This window comes from Chrysemys picta, chromosome 22 (genome assembly GCF_011386835.1).
Source record: "Chrysemys picta bellii isolate R12L10 chromosome 22, ASM1138683v2, whole genome shotgun sequence".
Lineage (NCBI taxonomy): Eukaryota > Metazoa > Chordata > Testudines > Emydidae > Chrysemys > Chrysemys picta.
The window spans coordinates 2,051,744-2,074,748 of record NC_088812.1 but is presented as its reverse complement, the minus strand read 5'-3'; the positions used below and the strand labels follow the sequence as shown (position 1 = coordinate 2,074,748).

The window sequence follows — 23,005 nt, the reverse complement described above, 5'->3', positions numbered from 1 at the left end:
CTGGCCTGTGTTATAGGGGGTCAGACTAGATAATCACAATGGTCCCTTCTGGCCTTCAAATCTATGAATCTCCAGAGCCCTAGGCCAGGTCTACGCTAGAGACCTCTGCCGGCAGAGCTGTGTCAGTCAGCGGTGGGAAGAGGTGGGACCTCTGATTGGCAGTTGTGTTCCCAGAAGCACCTAGTGTAGACGCAGTTATACCAGCAAAACTGCACTTTGGAATAAACTGTACCCTTTCGCCAGCATAGCTGGGTCCGCCCTAGGAGCGCTTTGCCGTATAGTATATTGGTATTCCTAATGGGACATAGCCCTGGTCCTCCATTCGCTCTCCTTTTCTCTTCAGTGGTCTGAAAGCGGCTATCCCCTTCTCAGTCCTTTCCAGGCCCCTGGCAAAAAGACACCTGCCTGATCTGAATTAAAACCTGGTATCTACTGAGACAGGTAAGCAAGCTGTTGATGAGTATTTTAGGAAGATGAGACACATTTAAAAACACAGAGACCCTAGCAATCAGTCTCCCCATGTTTATTATCTCTGTTTAAATGGTATCTCCCCCCCGCCCGGGGATGGAGAATAATAAATCTAGAAATAGTTCAGTACATTTGTCACTAATAACCGCGCATGTGCAGAGTGGTTTCCATATTCAAAGCTCTGGGGGAACTTTGATCCTGCATAGTGGTATGGCTCCCAGGATTTTCTGTTCTGTAACTATGGAGTTTGAAAACTGGGCAAATGAATGGTCCTGCTCCCAATGACGGCTCTGGGGCAGGGTCGTTAGTGCTTGGGACTATTTCAGCTTTGCTGTCATGTAGTGCAGTGTGTCCCCCCGCCCCCCCGGCCCTGATGCAACACAATTCCAAGGGTTTGGGAAGTCCTCCTGCTGGGTTTCTTCAAATGTTGTCATTCCAGTTTAGCGTACAGCATTAAGGAGACCATCATAGCTAATAGCTGCAGTGGGAGAGAGAAAAATAGAGACGGAATGAATAATAAGACAGAAAATATCATATTGCCTCTATATAAATCCATGGTACACCCACATCTTGAATACTGCATGCAGTTCTGGTCACTCCAGCTCAAAAAAGAGATATAGAATTGGAAAAAGTGTAGGACGATAAAAATGATGAGGGGTATGGAACAGCTTCTGTATGAGGAGAGGTTTTAAAGACTAGGACAGTTCAGCGTAGCAAGGAGACGACTAAGGAGTGATATGATCGAGGTCTACAAAATAATTACTGGTATGGAGAAAGTGACTAAGGAAGTGTTATTTACCTCATCACATAACACACGAACCAGGGGTCACCCAATGAAATGAAAAGGCAGCAGGTTTATAAACAAGCAAAAGGAAGCAATTCTTCACACAACGTACAATCAACCTGTGGAACTCCTTGCCAGGGGATACTGTGAAGGCCACAAGTATAACTGGGTTGAGAAAAGAATGAGAGAAGTTCCTAGAGGACAGGCCCATCAGTGGCTATTAGCCAAGGTAGTCAGGGACGCAGCCCAGTGCTCTGGGTGTCCCTAAACCTCCGACTGCCAGATGCTGGGACTGGACAACAGGGATTGGATTGTTTGATGATTCCCTGTTCTGTTCATTCCCGCTGGGGCACCTGGCACCAGCCACTGTCTGAAGACAGGATACTGGGCTAGATGGACTGTTGGTCTGACCCAGTATGACTGTGCTTATGTTCTTATGTTTATGTGTAACCCCCTAGTATCTAACTGAGGTCAGGGCCCTGCTGTGTTAGGCGCTGCACATACCCATCGTGGTCGACCTGTGCACAGCTGGCTAATTGTGCATCACTGGAGTACTTCAAAGTGAACACGTCCCTTTAAGACCAGACTAACTTGGGTTAAACTCACTTCCAGCACGGCGGCACCGGTGGCAGCTCCACCAAGCAATAGGCTCTTGTCTTTGATCAGGGAAACCAGCCGGCGGAAGCAGCCCTGAAGGGTAAAAAATAGGGTGAGGTGTAGGCTGCTTTCAGAGTAATCGGAAACAAAAAGCAATGGGAGCCCATCCCCCGGTGGAATCCCATTGGCTTCAGCACACTTGCTGGGCAAACTAGTGTATCTTCCCTTCACGCGGGGGTGGGGTAGGGGTGGAATTAGCCCCTGCGTGGCTGACTGGCCACTGGCCTATGGCTGTGCCTAAATCCATAGATCCCAAAGCACTTTCCAAAAGAGGGCTGTATCGTTATTCCCCCACACTTTACAGAGAGGGAAACTGAGGCACGAGGGAGTGGCTTGCCCAAAGTCATGCTGCAGGAAGAGCCAACCCAGTGCCCTGCCCACTAGGCCCCACAGCCTTCACTTAAGGGGTGTACAAGGTGCTTTCTGGTTTTGAATTTAGAGCACATAGGCACCGATCCTGCCATGAGATCCCTGTGGGTGCAGGTAGACGTCCAGGCAGCGTTTGCTGCAAGATCAGGGTGCTGATCACTCCCCCACGTGCTCCCTTGCTCCCTCCGACTCCAACAGAGGCAGGCTAGGTTTTTAACAGCACTATTCCCACAGTTTCCTTTTCGACCCCCAAACCGGGCCGTGACCTCCTGGTTGATGACCACGCTGCTGACGTTGCGTCCGTTGCATGCGGAGCTCGTTGGATCTTTGCAGCAGCTTTTGGGATAAGTCAGGTTGGTCCGTATTTGAAAGGCAGAGCCGGAAAAGTCTGTGTAGTTATGAACCCCGCAGCAGTTCAGCTAGGAACGACACACAACAGGGTTTGTTACAGGCCAGGGTCTCGAACGTTTCATTTTTCCTTCCTACCTCCCTTCCCTGCTGTATCCCGGCAGAATTTCCTCAGTTCTCCTTTGCTCAAATGGTGATTTTACCAGAGGAGAAGTATGTTTAACCCTTCGGTTGCTATCAAATGCCCGTGTTGTAAACGCTGGGTGAAATTCTAAGGCCTGTGGTCAACAGGTCAGACTAGATGAGCAAAATGGTCCCATCTTGTATTCTGGGGTGGGGGGTTTCCACCTTTGTCCGAAGCGTCCGAAATCAACCACAGCGGGAGATGGGACACCAGACAGGATGGACCAGTGCTCTGAGCTGGTACAGAGACTCCTCTGTCTGGCTGGTGAATCTCACTCACGTGCTCGGGGCCACCAGATTTGGGGTTGGGAAGATTGACAGAGCTTTTTCACCTTCCTCCGCAGTGCGGGGTGCAGGTCGCTACTGGGGTCCTGGGGCTTGTCTCACCTAAGCAGTTCCCTGCCGTGGCAGGGGCTGCAGGCATTGGTCACTCCTTGGTGGGCCCTATTCTCTGCCCGTGGCTCACAAGACGTTTGTCTCTGAGGATTAGGATGCTTTGATCTCACTAGTCACTGAGTGGCTTTTAGTGGCCTGTGCTGAACGGGAGCTCAGACTGGCGATCCCGTCCGGCCCGAGACTGTGTGAAATTTCTGCCCCCAAAAATCTACACAGCAGATCCTTAGCACGTGTATCGGCTTGACTGCTTTGACGCCAGAGCAGTGCTGATTCACACGGAGGATCTGGCCTGGAGACTCACTAGATGCTAGCGTTGAAGGGTGGGTGGGCATGTGGTTAAGATACTGCCGTGGGATCCAGTTCCCAGCTGTGTTACAGAACCACTTGGGCGAATCTGTGTGTCTCTTTTCCTAGTTGTAGGGTGGGCATACGACCAGCCTCCCTTTCGCCTGGCCTGCCTCTTTAGATTGTAAATTCTGCTCCCTGTCTAAGGCGTGTACGTGGGCCCATCAGCGTACCAGCTGGGCGTCTCCTCCCAACCTCTCTGCTATGATTCCCATGGTACTGATGGGGAACGGATGCCCAGGGAGCCCAGGTGACTGGCCCCAGGTCACACAGGGAGTGCATGGGACAGAAGGGAATTGAACCAGGATTTTCTGTCCTAACCACTAGACTGTCCTTCCTCTCACTCCACCTCGTCACAGCAGGGACTATCCCTGTGTATGTGCAGCACTGGGCACACTGGGTGGGGCCTCTCGGAGCTACCGTAATATGTGTAATAAGAATGTGGGAACACATGTGTCGAGTCCTTTGACCCAGGAGGTCTGGGGGGCGGAGGGTCCCCTACCTTCAGCATGAATGCATTCCATCCATAGGACACGATATCATCGTGTTTGTAGCCGCTGTATTTCTTCTTCAAGGCAGCCAGCGATTTGTCTAGGACGATACTGCGAGCCTTAAACGGGGAGAATGAAACGGGTCTAGAGCCAGAAAATACTTTCTCTTCAGATCCCGTCTGGTGCCAACGTGTGGCCACAGGTTTTCAGGGAGAGAGCCTCAGGTGGGGTAAATCAGGACCGCTCCGCCGAGCGCAGCGGAACTGGGCTGATGGCCACCCGCTAAAGATCTAGCCCAGAGACAGCAAAGTGGCACGTTGGGCTAGTAAAACCTGACAGCCTCAGACTAGCCAGCTCACTTTGGCCCTAGTGTGGGCCCCGATCCTGCACAGATTTACTCACGCACTTAACCTGACATCTATTGCTCCTGCAGTGGATGGGTGTAAATGAAGCCCAAGTGCAAATAAGGTGCAGGTACTTAACCGGTAGGGTAATTAGCCAGTGGATCAGATTCCCAAGGGATAGGGCAGGACACCTTTCTAGAGCAGTCGCTCACCCAACTAAAAGTTACTGGTCTGGATACAGGAATAACTAGGTGAAATTTCCTGGACTGCGTTACGCTGGAGGTCGCACTAGATCATAACAATCCGTTGTAGCCTTAAACTCTGTGAATCTGTGCAGGATCTGGGCCTTAGCTTTGTAAATGTAGATCCAAGCCAAAGGAGAATCGATCATATTTAAATTTGCCTTTACAAACAATCAGAATAATGCGGTAGGAATCATTCTAAAGCAAAGAGGAACCGTTTCATCAGTTAAGGATGAGAAGTGGGTAGACCTCAGTTAAAGCTGTGAGTTGGTTTTGAGGGACGGAGCTGGTTCAAATGCGAGGTGGGGAGGGGGCGATTTCCTTTTTCTTTTCTTTATGTGCGATGACATTTTTGACAAATCCGTTAGTCAGAATTCCACCTGCGCTCAGAGTCCAGATGATCAGAACTTGGAGGGGAAATTTTGTCCACAGTTTTTTATTTGGCCACCAAAAGTTCCAGATTTGGAAACTCCGGGCTCGTTCTTTGGTGCAGTGCGATTCGAACGAGACGTCACTAGATGTTTAGGGTCCCGCGCGACTCCTGGATTTTCCAAGGAACTCACAAAAGTTGGCCACTTAACTTCCCTTTTGAAATTTCTCCCCGTTTGGAAAAAGGACCCAATCCCAAGCGACTCTTCTTTGTAGGATCGGGGTGAAACTTTGTCAAGGAAAATGAGAATTTCCCACATCAGAAGGGAATTCTGGATACTCACGAAGGACGTGAAAGCGAATACGACGACAGCTGCTGCGATTTCAGCGATGAAGATGACCAGCATTATTAAGAAGTACTGTGAGAGAGGGGGTGGAAGGACATTGGAAGGTCGCAGTGAGTGCACACCGCGGAGGCCTTGTTCACTCTCGGATTCGTTTGGGATGAAGGTGAAGGGATTGCGAAGTGAGGCACAGGAGTCAAGTTTACACTACAATAAAAGGATTTAACCTAGAGGGGCTGTGGCTGCCCAGATGAACAGGGGTCAGGAGGTCAGGGGTTAGGGGGTCATTCCCATCCCTAAGAGTCTTGACAGCTGCTGGTTGAGAGGCTGTCTGCTAAACAAAGCGTTCACGTGGGTAGAAAGCAGGTCAAAGTCCCCCAGAACAGAGAGGGCTGGGGACCACACGAGCTGCCAAAGGGCTTAAGTGGTGTGTGGATCTTGTCCCGCTCCCTCTGACTGGGCGTGAGTTTCACCCGCTAAGGATGGAAGGGAACAGCTGGGGACTGCAAGGGAGACCACTGCTTAGTTATAGTACAAGCGACGTTTAGGGCCAAATGTAGGGGGTCAGCTCCCCAGCTGGGGTAAATCACACGGCTGGGCCGATGGGTGCATCGTAACGGCACGCTCGACCCCCCCTTAGCTCAAGCGGGAAAGGTCTGTGGCCCCGTCCTCGCGGGCCGGGACGCCGCCCCAGCGGACAGCAGCTGCGTGCACTCACCATCAGCAGGAGGCATCTGTTCTCTTTCACCGCGCCCCAGCAGCCCATGAACCCCAGCACGACCACCATGCTGCCCGCCACGATGCAGAAGTACCCGACGTGGGCAAAGTACACCGAGGTGGCGCCCAAGACCCTGACGAAGGAGGCGCTTCCCAGTTTAATCCACAGGCCCAGTCCCACCATGGTGCAGCCGACAACCTGGGGAGAGAATAAACGTATATGCATGTGTGTGGGGGAGCTCGTGCGTGCGTTGGCGCTCCGGCCATGCCGCCGATTCACCCGGGGCAGGGAGCAGAGATGCCAGCCCGGTGCCGGAGGGGCATGAACATAACTGAGAGCCACCCCCTCTGTGCCGTTCCACGGCCAGACCCTCCTCCCCGCTCAGGTCTGCCCACCAAGAACTGAGCAGAGGCTGATGAGCACGACCCACGGTTCCGGCCAGCCGTGGGGTGACGTGAACTTCGGGTGAAAGGCCACGTTACCTGAAGGCCGAGGGCCAGATTCCCCCATTGATGTACATCATTGTAGCTCCATCAGTGTCAACAGAGATCTACACCGGCTGAAGATCTAGCCCCTAAACGCTGGGCACAGGACTGGTTGATTTTATTCTTTGCTCTGCCCCTAACCTGCTGCGTGACTGTGAACAAGTTTCTTCCCTGCTCTGTGCCTCAGTTTCCCCTCCCACCCGGTGCCTGGCTAGGCTGTGAGCTCTTCAGGGCAGGACTGTCTCTCACTCTGGGTCTGTGCAGCCCCTGGCACCATGGGACCCTGGTGCCACCGTAAGACACCGAAATAAACGTGTGTCTGAAAACACAGGCTTACAAGGATAATGGTGTTGAAGCAAATCATGACAGTCTTCAGAGTGGCATAGCCAGTGCGCGAGGGAGCCATGGTGAAAACCGGTCAGTGCGGCCGCTCGCAGAAGGGGTGCTAGGTTGGAGAGACGGCAGAGAGATTTTCAGCTGGACTTGCTGCTGTAAACAGCTTCCTCTCAGATCCATTCCCACCTCGGTTTTACGTTAAACCCACTAGCAACACAACACATGGTTGGAGGCTTTTACTTATGACAGGGCAAATACTTTTATTTAAAAGCTAATGCTAGGCAGGGAGGTTGGTCTAGTGAGTACTGGCCTGGGGGCCAGGAGATTGGACTTTGCTTCCTGGCTCTGATCCAGACCTCTCATGTGACTGCATCGTTCTGTGCCTCAGTTTCCCCATCTCGGGGGGGGGGGAATAATCCTTTGTCGAGTTAGACTGGAGGCTTCTCGGGACAGGGACTGTCTGTTGCTCTGCATCTCTGCAGCGCCTGGCACAATGAGGCCCCAGTCAGTGCGTCCTATAAATAACGATCAGTGGTTCCTCTGAGAGGTTGTCACTGAGTTTGGGGGAATGGGCTCCCCGTGACATGTGAAAATCCAGCTCCCCCCCACCCTCCCACAGGGAGAGATTTCAGTACTCGATGATTGACACGGCTTTACAGTCTCTGGACCCGGTGACTCCTGGGCTGGGGGAAGGAGAGCGCTTCTCCCCCCTCGCAGCCACCGTTAGCTTTAGCCTGACTCCGCTGCGGGGGAAATTCGCCCCGCGTAGAGGGCTAGCAGGGGGCCGATGCCGGCGCTTCCGTCTCCCTTCCCTGCGTCAAGGGCTTCGCCTCCCGCTCAGGACCCAGGCCTCCCACCCAGGGGCCGGCAGCCCTAGCGGGTGGTGTGGCGTGGCTGCCGCCCAGGCCTCAGGATGGAAACTCACAAGCCCGGAGCTGAGGGAGCGGCCGGCACGTTCGCTCAGAGCCGGTTCAGCGGCCTGGAGCCGGAGGTTACCCACCCACGGGGCTCTCCTGAGCCTCCTGCCCTCGCCGGCCTGGCTCCCGGCCCTGCACCGTGCCTCTGGGCTCACGTGTCCTTGGCCCGGGCCCCTGCGCTGCGGCTCGCCCGGTGCCTGCTGGGCTTCCAACCGTCGTCCGATGGCTGTTGGAAGGGGCCGGGGGAGGAGGGGGGAACTGGGAGCAGGCTCCGTTGTGAGACAGCGTCTGCCTCCTTCCTCCCTAGGGGCCCGAGAGTGGGACGGCTGTAGGGCCATAGACTGGGACTGCTATAGGGTGTCTATCGGGTCCGCAGTTTTCCATCGCTGTAGGTCCGTGGCTTGGAACGAAATCATATCTTCCCCACAGAACAATAGGGGACCCCGTTCCGTCCGTGCCCTGCTACCCCCTGCCAGGAGCAGGGCCGTGCCAGCAGAGGGCACGGGGCCGGGGCAGGCTGAGTGGCACATGCTGGAACATGCAGCCCACAACTCTTCATCTCCATTCAGCGGGAGATAGTTAAGGGGTGGGACTGGGACTCACGTGACATGGGTTTTTGTTCCTGGCTTTGCTATAGATTCCCTGTGTGACCTGGGACAAGTCACTTCCCCTTCCCGTGCCTCAGTTTCCCCATCTGTAAAATGGAGTTCTCCTTCCTTTGTCTCTTTAGAATCTTTGGGGGCCAGGGACTGTTTGTACAGGGGACCTCTGGGTGCTACCGTAACACAAACAATAAATAGGCACAAAACCCATCTTCCTTTGAGAAATTAACCAGACAATTGAATTCCAGAAGGATAAGAGTCACCCCTTGGGAATTTAAGATCTGGTGCTGTCCATAATCCCAGGGGTGAATTTCACTCCAAAATGAGCAAAGGGAAATAATATTTTTTTCCCTTCAAAACCCAGCTTTGCTCTTCCCTGAACCCTGTCACTTTCCAACAGCCACTCGAAATAGCCAAGCTAACAACGTCTGCATAGAAAGATCAGGGATATTTAATTGATACAAACACAAGACATTGGCAGAGAAAACATTGTCGGGTGCAGAAAACCAATGACACATTGTTGACTGGATCTTTTCCAAACACACACAAGGGGGGAGGAAAAAGGGACATGAAATATTTCATTCGAATTCAAGTTCATGATGTGCTACATCAGTAAAAGTGCATCGTTTCAGTGTTTCTCAGATTGTCGGGCATGTTTAAAGCTGTAGTGAGCACAGAGGGATGAATGGAATTCGTAATGATTCCCCCAAGTCTCTGCTTTCACTAAAAGAAGTGGGGAGGGAGCCAGGCTCTAGCTGTTACGGCTGCAAAGAAAACCTTCAAAATGTGAAGTAACCGATGCAGTGACATCTGCCTGAGTTTGCAGAGAGCCTGAATCGGTCACTCTGAAAGGGGTGACCTGCCCTTTTCATTGCAACTCAGACGCAATGAGAGTACGATGGCTCACTGGGTCACAGCTCAAAGCGTGTGACAAATGAAAGGAAGTACTGTAAGAGCTACATAAATGATCCTCAGTCAGTGCGTGTTTTGGGTAGGGTCTACAATAACACGCGGTAGGGGGCATGTTGGTTTCATTCTCCGCTTTTAGACGTTTAGACTGCCACCTTTAAGCTAATTTCTTGTTGCGCCCACAAGAAAAACAAATCAGATCGAATTTATCATTGAAACAGACACAAAAAATAGCATGGAAAAGATACCATCCCACTTTTCACTGTAGTCTCATTGGCGTCGCCGCCATCTGATCGCTCAGCGCGTTTACAGATTAACAGGAAACATTAGTGATTAGTGATGAATAAGAAAAGTTAGGTTTCTCTCGCAGTGAACCTCAGGAAGATGCAAAGGCAGGATGAGTTATGGATGGCAGGAGAGGCATTTTGTGTTTCCGCTGGAAATCTTGTTTTTCAGCCGTTCGTACTGATCTGACAATACAGAACCAGGGAAACAGCCATTGCGGCCAGCTAGGAAACAAGAAAACAAAGAGGGAGACACATTTACTGATCAACCCCTGGCTCTATCATGGGCACAGCCCCCACTCCACCCCTTCCCGCCCCCTCCCCTGAGCCTGCCGTGTCCTCGCTCCTTCCCCCTCCCCCGAGAGCCTCCTGCACGCCACGAAACAGCTGATCGGGAGGTGCAGGGAGGGAGGGGGAGGCGCTGATCGGTGGGGCTGCCGGTGGGCGGGAGGTGCTGGGAGTGGGGGGGAGCTCATGGGGGACTGCTGGGGGACGTATTACTGTGGCTCTTTGGCAATGTACATGGGTAAATTCTGGCTCCTTCTCGGGGTCAGGTTGGCCACCCTGTAATAGATCATTAGATCTTCTAGTTCGCCATCCTGTAGAACAGGCCAGAGAATTCCCCCTGTCCGCACTACACTGTAAACCCGGGTCTGCAGGGCCTGGACTTGTGGCCTCGTTTCCACGCCCGCACTTGAGTGTCCGAGCTGGGTTTACAATGGCTAGATCCGGGTCTCACAGCCGTGCTGACACGTCCACACTGCGCTCCGCTGACCTTCTGACTCAGGTCTGTGGCTTGAGCTGTGTCCACACTGCAAAGTCACAGGGCTCGGACCCGAGTCTCAGCAGGACTCGGGCTCAGAACCACCCCCCTTTGCAGGGTGCTGGGACCCGGCCCTGAGCGGTTGCTGACCCAAGTCACACTGATGTGTGCTCGAATGGAAGCAAGGTTTGGGCTCAAACCTGCGTCAGAGCTCAGTGTGACCAGGAAGGCATTTCCCCAGCCCTCGACTCATCATTCATGGGAGTGGCCCACAAGCTATTACAGCCATTCACTCCTGGTGGGACGCCGGGTGCTGTTTAAACTCCGCTCCCCAAACAGCTATTCCAATGCCACTCACTCCTATCCCGCCATATCCCCGGCTTCTCAACGTCACGCCTGAGCTCTGACACCGCCAAACTTTTCAAGCCAAGATGCCGAGGGGCACGATCCAAGGAAAGATGACTGTCCCCCATTTTACCGGTGGGGAAACCGAGGCACGGAGCAGGGGTGAGTGGTGGTGGGGGGAGTTACTTGCCAGCGGTTACCCAGCAAGGCAGTAGCAGAGCCAGTTCTTGTTAGTCCTAGCCCACGAGTGTGTCACAAAAGCGTACCTGGAGCACACCGATTCCTAACGCCACCCCTCCAACGATCCTCCCGTTCCTGCTCAGGAAGGTCTGGAATGCATGCAAGCAGCCCTGGGAGGGGAAAGAGAATCACAGATACAACAGCGAGTCCTGGCGATGGGGCCAGTGCGTCTCCTCTCGGCACTAGTGGCAGTCTCTCCCCACAACGGCCCATCGCCGCTCGTTAACCGGGGATGTGATTGTCATATCAAAGCTAGGGCCAGATGCTCTGTTGATGTGAAAAACCAACGGCAGTTCCACAAACTGTCCCGGGGAAAGTTTCTTCTTAGGCCAGGTCTATACTAGACAGGGTTGGCTGGTAGAGCTATGCAACTCTATCAGCAAATCCTCTAGTGGAGATGCAGCATCTACCGGCAGAAGTGTTCATAGAGGTGCCCAGACAGCAAGCCGGGCAATTCCTTCATCTTGGAATTTCAATCCAACCAGTTTTCCCAGGAGCAACTCTGCCTCAAGAACTGACGAATCAGAGCCCGAGGCAGACAGCAAACTCTACCCAGAGTCTTGCTAACCCAAAACGAAGAACACAGAATTTCTTCCCAAGACTGAAAACTTGCTCAGAACGCTAAAAAAGAAGAAGAATTTGGAAGACCACGTATCTCAGCGCTACATACACTAACAACACATAGCCTGTCTCCTATGGCAAATACTTTGCTAAGCTCTTTTCCTTACCTGCTTGGTGCTGTCCAGTTCAGATTCCAGGCACTCATGCTTGGGCGGCAGGCAGCAGCCCGTGGGATAAGTCTGGCTGTGAGTTTGGTAGAAGTAGGAGCTGTTGAAATCCTTGTAGTTGTTGAAGCCACAGCACTTCAGCTAGAACAAGAACGCCAGTTGGTTAACAGCCACAGCCACGTTTTAGATTCACGTCCAGGACGGTTTGACTCCTGGGAGGATGCGGCTGTTGTAAAAACTTTCCCCTGCCCTGAAAGTGAATCACATAGGCCTGATCGCTAACGGAAGTGGGTGGCTTTGCATTTAAGCTTGGCTGGGACGCAGGAGATCTACATTCAATTCCTAGCTCAGCTGTAGAGTCCCTGGGTGACCCCGGGCAAGATTCTGTGCCTCAGTTTCCCCCGTCTGGAAAATGATCCTTCCAGCTCCCCAGTGGGCCAACATAGACTATCCAGAGCACAAAAGCCCTCCAGCCACACCCCTAGGAGTGATGTAAGAGCTGCCGCTGCAGGTGCTGAACTTCAAGCATGCGCTCAAGTCCCATTGGAGTTAGCTGTGTGCTAATGTGCTTTGCTGAATTGGGGCCTTCCAGCATGGAGATCTCCCCCCCACCCCTGGTGGAATTCCCCTTGCCCCCCATGCATCAGCTGGCCGAATCCATCTCTTCCAGGGGGAATGCCGAAATGCGCGCTGCTCACCTCCTTCATGGTTGTGTCCCAGATTGCAGTCACGTCGTCCTGCCTCCCGTAATCCTCTCGTAAAGTTTTCACAGCCCAGTTTTTCAGGTGCTCAATGAATATATCAGCCTGGAAACCAGAGACATGCACAGATTGGCACCGTCTTGTCTTTCGGGAGCTGTTTGGTTTTTCCTTTATTGAGTTTTGCAGACCAACAAAACAACTCCCCAGTGCAACGAGCCAGGCACCGCACCAGCCCTCGGGAGACACCCGGGCAGACTAATGTTTTATAGCTTTATCTTCTATTTGTTGAACCCAGGGACGGCCAGCCTGGATCAGCCCAACGGTCCATCTAACGCAATATCCCATCTCTGACAGTGGCCAAAGTCACATCCTTCAGACGAAGGTATAAGATTAATTTCCTTTCCAGCACCCTTTATTTGCATTAACTATCACAACTCTACTGCTAGTAGGCATGTAATCATCCAACCCCTCTCTGAATTTTGCTATGTTCTCAGCCTAAGCACCATCCAGTGGCAGAGAGTTCCGCAGACGAATAGCACAAAGTGTGAAAAAATATTTCTGTCAATCAATCTTGAGGTTGCCACCTTTCGATTCCAGTCAGTGTCCCCTTGATCTTGTGTTTTGACAGGGGTTTTAAATGTTGACCCAGGGAAAAGTCATTAGGATTGGAGCTGGACACATTATTATTTTTTGGGGGGGGGAGGACAATGCTTATTGGCTAAAAATGCAGTTTTGGTTGAATTTGCTGCATAGTTTCAGCCCCCCCCAAAAAGGGTGGGGGGTCTCCTAAAAAGTCAAAACATTTCATTTCTACATTTAATTAAATTTAACGAAAAAAACCAAACAAACCCCAAAAGGGTAAAAAAAACCCCATCCAAACCCAAACCAAACCCAGAACAACTTTTTTTTCCAGTTTTTCGTTTGGGCAAGAAAAAAAATGTATGTTTGGGGTCAACCCAAAACAATATTTAAAACAATTTCAGTTCAGCCACTGACCCAAAACCTCAGTGTCTCACTCAGCTGTCTCTAGGCTCAGTGAGTACAAGGCACTGTTATTGACACGGTTATTTACAATATCTAGGGAGACAAGCCTAAGCCAGGGCCCCGGGGGTGCTCCAGGAGAGAACCCAGGAATCCTGACTCCCGGGACTTTCCACCTCCCTTAGCAGAGTCCCCCTGGGTCCTGTTTTCGAGGCGGAGGAGAGCAGTCGAACAGCTCCCAGCCTGGGGGCCAGAAGCCGGGAGTGGAGGACAGCGGCCGCTCACCGAACTGCTCTGTTCTGTACACTCCCTGGTGCTCTGGTACAGGATCCGGGTCTGGACGGACTCCGGTCTGCCCCAGGCTGGCAGCTCGGATGTTCGCAAAGCCCAGCCTTTAACTTACCACGGAAGAGAAGGCGAGGACGACGACGGCCCCCGCGACCTCCGCGATGAAGAGAATCAGGATAATGACAAAGAACTGGAGACAGAGAGAGACCAAGATCAAAAGCTGCCCTTGCCAGCACAGAGGCCTCCCCCTTTGCAGGCGCCATGCCCGGGGCTGGACAAAGGGGCTTCAGGCAAGAGCTGCTACTACTCCTAGTACCAGGTGTGGCGGCTCGCAGGTGGTCACGGTCAGCAAGGGACCTACGCGCCCAAGGGCCAGAGCTGGGTATTTAGGCACTGACGATGCAGAGCCAATGGGAATTAGGCACCTAACTCACTGAGGCACTTTTTACATTCCAGCAGGCGCCTGTTTTATTAAAGGGCTCATCAGTCCAGCTGACAAAGGTCTAACAAGGTCCAGCGGCTGGAAGTCGGAGTTAGACGCATTCAGACTGGAAAGACGTTGCAGGTTATTAACCGGGAGGGTAGTTAACCATTCGAACAAGTTCCAAAGGGCTGGGGCAGCGTCTCCCGCGCTGTCCGTGTTCAAATCAAGACAGGATGTCTTTCTAAAAGATCTGCTCTCGCTCAAACAGGAATTGAGTCGGGAAAGGTCGATCGGCCTGTGTTATACAGGAGGTCAGGCTGGAGGATCACAATGGTCCCTTCTGGCTTTAGCATCTAGGAATCTGCTTCTGAACTACTTTGTAAATCTGGCTTCCAGCCCCTAGGGGAGACAGTGAGGGTTCGGGGTTAGCTACAGAGATACCGACTTCTGGAAGAGGCTGAGCTCCGAGCTAGCTGGGAAATTATATTTTTCCCCTGGATGTTTTGACAAAATTTTGTACATTTTCGTCAAATATTTCTTAGAAATATTTCAGGTTTTCATCCACCTCCTTCCCACAAAAAGTTCTGGTATTTTTCTATCAAAACCTGACATTTCTCTAAGCCACAAAACACCAGTTGCTGAAAACCAATTCTCCCTCCCCGCACTGGCTTTCAGGGGTGGGTATTTTTGGCAGAAACCTGAACATTTCCAACGGCAATGGGAATTTGGGGGGTGAAAATGTCCGAGAAAACCTTGAGAGAGAAATGTTCCCACCTCCCAACCGGGAGAGATGGCGGGGTGGGGCAGAGCTGGTGGATGAAGTGGAAAAATCTTTTTGTGGGAAATATCTCACCGGTTTCCACGGTGGGACTCAAACCCAGACCTGCAGAGGGATCAGCCAGCCACCTCCTCATGCTGTCATAGCCTGTCTCCCTGGCAATCCGCAAGCCCCAGAGGGTGCGCGCCGTTGGACGGTCTGTCCCGGTCTGCCCCGAGAGACCGTTGTTTAACAATCCCTGATTGGCTCCTTGATGCTCCATAAGCCCCTGGGATCCCGGGAAGCGCCCAGAGGATACCAATGTGACCAGCTGCCGTGACGGGGCTGCTTCTCTGCCGGTATTGACCTTGGCACCAACCTGCCTCCCGCTCGACCCCTGGAACCCCAGTGCTGACCCTGATACCTGGCACTGGCCCTTGGCCTGGACTCCATCTCTGGCTCTGCCCCTGGGTTTGACTCAAGACTCAAACCCTGGGTTTGCCGTTCAGCTCCTCTGGCCCCTACTCCTGCCTCCCCTCGCCCAGGATTCCGACCAAGGTTCAAAACGGAACCGGTTCTGCAGACGTTGCCACGACCTCCACCCCCTTTGTAGGTAGGGGAAACTGAGGCACGCAGCGGCGCTGTGCCCAAGGTCACTCGGCGTCTGGAACAAAGCCAGAATCTGAAACGAAATGTCCCGCGTCCTAGCCAACCCCCTTAGCAACCCCTCTACCCAGGAGCACTTAGTGCCCAAAGGCCGGTCTGGCTGCTATCCCCGCTGCGTCCTGGGGAGAATGAAGCACAGAGGGGAGCTGGCTGGCCGGAGATCCCGGAGACTCCTGGACCCCAGGCCAGTGCTCTGCCCGTTAGCCCCCAGCCCTTCCCAGTTGTCCTGCAGCCCCTACCAGCAGCAGCATGCACTTGCTCTCCTTCATGGCCCCGCAGCAGCCCAGGAAGCCCATGAGTAGCAGGAAGGTGCCGACAGCGATGCACAGGTACCCCACGTTGATCAGCTGCATCAGCTGGGGCGCGGCGGCCCCCAGGATCTGCACGAAGGAGCCTCCATCCACCTTCACCCAGATGCCGATGCCCAGCACGGCCAAGCCGCTCAGCTGGGGGAGAGAGGAGAGAGGCTGGTAAGCAGCGAGCGGCCTCCCTTCATTCCCCACCGTGGTACGGGGCCACATTCTGCACTGCAGCTCCCAGGGTTACCCTCAGCCTGCAGGGCCTTCTCCTCCCCGTCCACACTGGATCAGAGCCCCCAGCCCACCAGCCGGGGCTTCGCCTACTCACAAATATAACGCCGTTGAACACAAACATCATCATCTTCAGGAAGGAGAAGCAGCCCATCTTCCAGCACCTACACGGGGAGAAGGGGTTCAGCATGGCCCCGCTCAGTCGGGGGCCGGGGGGGCTGTGCAGCGCCCGGCACTACCGGGGCCCCCCCGACTCGGTGTGAGTCTCTAGGCACTACCGTCATACACCCAATAAATAAGGTGATAGCTCTGACCCTGCAAGACCCTTCCCACCATGGAAACCAGTGAGATCTTTCCCACAAAGGGGGGAGGGATAGCTCAGTGGTTTGAGCATTGGTCTGCTAAACCCAGGGTTGTGAGTTTAATCCTTGAGGGGGCCACTTGGGGATCTGGGGCAAAATCAGTACTTGGTCCTGCTAGTGAAGGCAGGGGGCTGGATTCAAGGTCCCTTCCAGTTCTAGGAGATGGGATATCTCCATTAATTTAAATTTAAAAGCTTTCTCAGGCCCAGACTTGTCCAAACCACCTGAGATAAGAAGTGTGATGAGAGGGATAAAGCAGACCACACAGGGGACAAAGAGGATGTGTTTTTTTCCCCACTGTTTACAGTGTTGCCAAATCTCACTCTATTTGGGGTTTTTCTTAAAGCCTCAGCTGCTGGAGTCAGGTGATTTTATGAGACTCACAGTTTTCATTTAAAAAAAAAAGAAAAGAAAAATAAAGCAACTTTCTAGCTGTCCTGGCTGCAGAGAGAAGCTTGCAGATGTGACCCCCAAAGACTCAACAAACGGAAGGGAAAGAAACAGATCCCCAGAAAACTGATTAAAAAAACCCAACAGCTCATGATTTTTGAAAGGCCACAGTGACGATTTCCGAACAGTCCGGGCCAGCCGCGTTCCAGACGCTGGTATGAAATAACTCTTCCCCCCCCAGCCAGGTTGCAGTGGAGCTCACACCTTGTATGCCTGGAGGTTAGACATTTTAATAAATAGTCCATCAATTGTCAAACCACTGACATCGCTTATAACCAGGGCTTATAACTGTCTAGAACATCATCCCCCGAGGACCTTCCCAGCTGACAGCAAGAGGCTCCAGGAGCTCCAGCCGTTTAGCTAAACAAAGAGGAGGTTGATGGGTGACTCGATCACAGTCTAAGTACCTACAGGGGGACAAATATTTGACCATAGGGAGCTCTTCAGTCTAACAAAAGCCAACGGCTGGAAGTTGAAGCTAGACCAATTCTGACTGGCAATAAGGCCCAAATTTGTACTGGGGAGAGTAATTACCCAGCGGCCCAGCTTCCCCCGGGTCCCGGTGGATTGTAAGCACTGGCGGTTTTTACATCAGGGTGGGTGTTTGTCTCAGGTCTGAACCGAATCCCCAGGGCCTGGGTTCTCCAGGAGCTCAGACCAGAAGATCGCAATGGTCCTTTCTGGCCTGGGGATCTAGGAAGCTGTGAACTCGGATCACACGAGCTGCTCACATCTGTAATAGGCTCAGAGCATTGGTGCATCGTGTGTTGAATCCTTTGCAAACCACCGAATGTGCGACCGCAGCAAAAAGCAGAGAGGGATTCGCTTCCCCCCTGGAGCGGGAGTAAAGCACCATGAAAGCGGCTGCTAGGTTTTAAAGCCAGATGGGACAATTGAGAACAATACCTCACTCTTAAGTCGCTTTTTCCGTCGTAGATCCGCAAATTGAGGCCAATCTCATTAGCTAGCTGGGGAAACTGAGACAGGGAAGTGCCAGGCCAGGTGCTGAGTGGGTAATAACCCCAGTCTGGAGAGTGCTAGTCTTTTGCTCTGGCCACTGGCCCATGCTCTCTCTGACCTCCTGTGGCCCGCAGGCCTAGAAACTCACTCAAGCCCGTCACGTCCGGCTGCGCTAGATTTGGAAGGACAAGCGGGCATGTGATGGAGAATCTGCCCTGGCCCTGGGGCAGCTGCTCCAATGTTAATTCCCCTCCCGGTTCAAAATCTGCCCCTTCTTTCCAGTCTGAATTGTCCAGCTTTGGCTCCAGCCGCGGGGTCTCGTCAGTTGTCTGCTCTAGGGCCTCTCCTCCCGCCATGGCTCCTTGGCACTGGGCTCAGGTCACAGGGTGCCCCGTGCTGGGGCCAGCAAGGACCTTTGCTCGGTAGCTCCTCACTGCTTCAGGAGCTGGGCAGGTTCCCAAGCGGTGCCTCCCCTGAGATGTGGAAGCTATAGAAGAGGTGGTTGCGCCTGGAGAAGCAAGTCACTGAACCGGGAAGAGGGGGTGGGGAGGTCTCAGGTGCCAGTTCCGCGGTGCTCAGCCTGCCCTCCCACGTAGCCCACAAGACTCTGCAGAAGCGGCCGGGGGCCGGGCCACCCCAGCCCATGCTCTGGACACTGGAAGGGGAGTGAGTCCGGGTGAGCCTGGGAACGGGGGCCTGCGGAGCCTTGCAGACTCATCACATCCAACATCCACCCAGCGCACGGCTCCCGCGAAGGACTGGCCGGATCAGACTGGAGCAGGGCCTTGCCCGTCTCCCAGCAGCGATGGGACAACCTGCCCTGCGGCTCCAGGCTCCTCCCCGCACCGCTGCTCCCCAAGGCAACCTCTGCAGCGTCTTCTCCTAGCTCCTTGTTTCCCTGCAGCTGAAGCTGTTGCCTAGCAGCGGCCAATCGGCTGGGAACCGCCCGCACCCCTTTATCCAGGGGGTTCCGCTAACGGCAGCCTCCCACTCGGAGAGCTCAGGGGCCCCAGGGCGGGGCACTGAAACCTGTCCAACAGGGAATCCAGCAGGCTTCAGCCTGACTCCCTGTGTTGTGTGTGGTCTGCAGGGGGCTGCGGGCCGGAGTTGAGGGGCATCGGCAGAGCCATGTGGGTGCTGATGGCTGGCGCTGAAGCTCCATCTGCAGTGGGAGCCCAGCGCTCTGCTGGTGAGACCCATGTGCAAAGCAGGCACAGAAACACAGGCAAGTCACGCCTGCCCCGTGCCTCAGTTTCCCCATATGTGAAATGGGGGTAACCCTCACAGTAAGGATAAATCTATTGTCCACAGTGCTAGAGTGTCAGGAGTGAGGCCACAGGCAAAGCTAGGCGGGGAGCCCAGGGCTGGGAGAGCAGGGGGCTGCAGGTCAGGATTGAGGGGCACTGGCAGAGCTGCGGGGAGCCCAGGGCTGGACTAGCAGGGGGCTGCAGGTCGGGAGTGAGGGGCACTGGCAGAGCTGGGGGGCCCAGGGCTGGACTAGCAGGGGGCTGCAGGTCGGGATTGAGGGGCACTGGCAGAGCTGGGGGGGAGCCCAGGGCAGGGCTGGGGGGCTGCAGGTCGGGATTGCAGGGCATTGGCATGTTGGGAACTACACATCTATGATAGAAGAATATAGAGACCCAGCGTTTTAACAAACTGGGTCAGATTTCAGGTTTGCAGGAAATCTGCGGATGTTGCAGTTTCACCCTTTGCTCTCCTGCCCCACACATCTCTCCAGAAAACACTGGCCCCTCTGTTGATAAGAGAAGAACGGCCAGCCTGGGTCAGACCAAAGGTCCATCTAGCCCATTGTGACAGTGGCCAATGCCAGGTGCCCCAGAGGGAATGAACAGAACAGGGTAATTATTGAGTGATCCATCCCCTGTCATCCATTCCCAGTTTCTGGCAAACAGAGGCTAGGGACACCATCCCTGTCCATCTTGGCTAATAGCCATTGATGGACCTACCCTCCAGGAACTTATCTAGTTCCCTGTTATAGTCTTGGCCTTCAACATCCTCTGGCAAGGAGTTCCATAGGTTGACTGTGCGCTGTGTGAAGAAATACTTCCTTTTGTTTGTTTTAAACCTGCAGCCTATTAATTCCATTGGGTGACCCCTAGCTCTTGTGTTATGAGAAGGAGTAAATAACACTTCTTTATTTACTTTCTCCACACCAGTCATGATTTTATAGACCTCTATCCTATCCCCTCTTAGTCGTCTCTTTTCCAAGCTGAAAAGTCCCAGTCTTATTAATCTCTCCTCATACGGCAGCCGTTCCATCCCCCTAATCATTTTTGTTGCCCTTTTCTGAACCTTTTCCAAATCCAATATATCTTTTTTGAGATGGGGTGACCACATCTGCACGCAGTATTCAAGATGTGGACATACCATGGATTTATATAGAGGCAATATGATATTTTCTGTCTTATTATCTATCCCTTTCTTAATGATTCCCAACATTCTGTTCGCTTTTTTGACTCCGCTGCACATTGAGTGGATGTTTTCAGAGAACTCTCCACAGTGACTCCAAGATCTCTTTCTTGAGTGGTAACAGATAATTTAGACCCCATCATTTCATATGTATAGTTGGGATGATGTTTTCCAATGTGCATTACTTTGCATTTATCAACATTGAATTTCATCTGCCATTTTGTGAGAGACCACAGCACACTGTGTACGAAGTGCTAGCTCTGTGCGCGCGCACACACACACGCCTGCACACACACACACACACACCTGCACACACACGTGCCTACATGCACACACACACATAGCTGCACATGCACGCACGCACACACACGCCTGCACACCCACCCACCCACACACACACCCACACCCACACACACGCACATGCACATACACACACACACACCTGCGCACACACATGTGCCTACATGCACACACACATATGCCTGCACATACACACACACACACACACCTCCACACACACACCTCCACACACACACACACACTCGTCTGCACACACATGCACACACACATATGCACACACACACACCTGCACACACACACATGAACACAACACACACCTGCACACACACGCACACATGTGCACGACACACGTGCCTGCACACACACACACACCCCTGCACACACACACACACCTGCACACACACACACACCCCTGCACACGCACATGCATACACACACACATACAAACACATGCACACACATGCATGCGCACACACACATTTGGCTTCTGGTACGGTTCAGAAGCCCACCAGAGGGTCCTGGCTCGATGATTCGCCGGCCACTTGCACTGGGAAGCCCGATTAGGTCGTGATCATCAGATCACGTCTCCCTGGGAGGAGGGAGCAGCTGGGGCAAGAGCTCCCAGAGCGACGAGAATCCCTCTTCCATCCACCCCGCCTCGGGGGTAGAAACCAGGGTGGGCAGAACGGAGCTGGAAAGGGTCTGATGTGTCTGGGGCGCTGGATCTAACCGCGACCCGCTGGGACCTCAGCTGGGGTAAACCGGCTGCCTTGCAGTCAATGGAGTGACGCTTGTTCCACACCAGCTGCAGATCTGGGTGCAAAGCTCCCTCCCTCCCCCGGAGGGTTGCAGCGCTCCCGGGGCTGCGGGTGCCTTCCTGCCATTAGCGCTAATGGAAGGTGCCTGCCTGGACTGGAACAAACGGGGGCGGGGGGGATAGAAAGCACTTAGAGCAGGCCCTCAGCATACAGGCGTACCCGAGAGCGCAGACTTGGGCATCGCTGCCAGCCAGCCTGGACTCTGCCCTCCTCGCCAGTCGCAGGAGCGGGGCCGGATGCCCCCTCTCGACCAGCTTCGCCCCTCACCCAAATCCGCCGGCTCCGGGGCAGCGACTCCAGAGGCTGGAATCCGGGCGCTTGCTCCCCATGGCAGAATCCGCCGCGGCTCTTGCGGGCTGGGGACTGGAGGGGAGAACAGGCAGCAGCACCATCGGGCCGGCTTGGACCCTGACACGCTCTTCAGCCCAGCGCCCAGGCGGGACATGAAGCGACGCTGGCCCCCGCCGGCCCCACGGAGCCCAGGCCCTTGTCGCTTGGGCGGCCACAGTCCAAACAAGGGATGAGCCAAGCGGCACCATCCCAGGCCTGAATCTCCCAGGGCCTAATCCTCGGCTGGGGTAAGACGGGCACCACTCCGTTGATTTCCCCAAGCTACAGCAGAGGACCTGGCCTCCGTTGGCTACACAAGCAAGAGAAATGCAGGTATTGGCCATGCAAAAAGCTCTTACCTCTTGGAGGGGTGGCTGGGAAGTTTGCTGTGTGTGTGTGTGTGTGTGCAGGGTGTGGGTGCGTGTCTCCTTTCCACAGGGTGTGTGTGCGGGTGTGTGTGTGTGCAGGGTGTGTGTGCGGGTCAGTATGCAGGGTGTGGGTGTGTGTCTCCTTTCCACAGGGTGTGTGTGTGCGGGTGTGTGTGTGCGGGTGTGTGGGTGTGGGTGGGTTCTCCTTTCCACAGGGTGTGGCTCCCCACCTGCACAACAGTGAGCTGCGGCTCCGTGGTTCAGTCTCCGCTCTCTGGGCTGGAGTTGTGCCTGCTTCTGGGACTTCATCGCCCTCCCCACCTGATCCCGTCTGAACTCCCAGCCGGGCAGGGGGAGGGGAAGACATGCAACTGGCTTGTACACTCGCGGCTTTAACGCTTTGCTTCCCGAGGTGAGGGCAGAGCTTTCCGTGGGGCTCTGGGCCCAGCCTCATATCGGCCCAGGGGAACGTGGGGTGCAGTTCCCTCGAGCCCGCGGGGAGCGCAGGTTACCCGGAGACTTGGGGAGAGGAGCTTTGGAAAACCCCACCTATTATTATCTGTGTTCTGGTAACGCTGCTAGGACATGGCTGAGATTGGGGCTCCATGGTGCTGGGCGCTGCCCAGACCCCGTCCGAGATCAGGGCCCCGTCGGGCCGGGCGCTGCCCAGACCCCGGCCGAGATCAGGGCCCCGTCGGGCCAGGCGCTGCCCAGACCCCGGCCGAGATCAGGGCCCCGTCGGGCCGGGCGCTGTCCAGACCCCGGCCGAGATCAGGGCCCCGTCGGGCCGGGCGCTGCTCAGACCCCGGCCGAGATCAGGGCCCCATCGCGCCGGGCGCTGCACAGACCCCGACCAAGATCAGGGCCCCGACGCACCAGGCACTGCCCAGATCCTGGCCGAGATCAGGGCCCCGTACCATGGGCACTGCGCAGCCACACAGAGAGAGACAGCCCCTGCTCTGAAGAGCTCACA

The 23,005-nt window shown here is 54.2% G+C and overlaps 2 protein-coding genes across 6 annotated transcripts; both read right to left on the bottom strand.

The window, feature by feature from the left end:
• Positions 1–2,005: 2,005 nt before the first annotated feature.
• On the bottom strand, positions 2,006–7,105 carry LOC101941318 (tetraspanin-16). The gene is made up of 5 exons (XM_065575949.1): positions 6,881–7,105; positions 6,059–6,256; positions 5,341–5,415; positions 4,053–4,160; positions 2,006–2,697 (listed from the first exon to the last, which is right to left on the bottom strand). Exons 1-5 carry the CDS (start codon positions 6,947–6,949, stop codon positions 2,290–2,292), a joined length of 858 nt encoding a protein of 285 aa, XP_065432021.1. The 5' UTR covers positions 6,950–7,105; the 3' UTR covers positions 2,006–2,289.
• Positions 7,106–8,827: 1,722 nt separating this feature from the next.
• LOC101941594 (tetraspanin-1-like) lies at positions 8,828–22,366 on the bottom strand. 5 transcript variants are annotated; one of them, XM_065575947.1, is made up of 9 exons: positions 22,205–22,360; positions 22,024–22,162; positions 16,112–16,182; positions 15,724–15,930; positions 13,753–13,827; positions 12,366–12,473; positions 11,668–11,808; positions 10,966–11,049; positions 8,828–9,816 (listed from the first exon to the last, which is right to left on the bottom strand). In XM_065575947.1, the coding sequence occupies exons 3-9, from the start codon at positions 16,166–16,168 to the stop codon at positions 9,760–9,762; spliced, it is 729 nt and encodes a 242-aa protein (XP_065432019.1). In that variant the 5' UTR covers positions 16,169–16,182; positions 22,024–22,162; positions 22,205–22,360; the 3' UTR covers positions 8,828–9,759. The 5 variants fall into 5 exon arrangements, with proteins under 5 accessions (XP_065432019.1, XP_042700339.2, XP_005279656.1 ...); XM_042844405.2 differs by having other exon boundaries at positions 22,024–22,366; XM_005279599.4 differs by having other exon boundaries at positions 16,112–16,178; positions 22,024–22,365.
• Between the last annotated feature and the right edge of the window lie 639 nt (positions 22,367–23,005).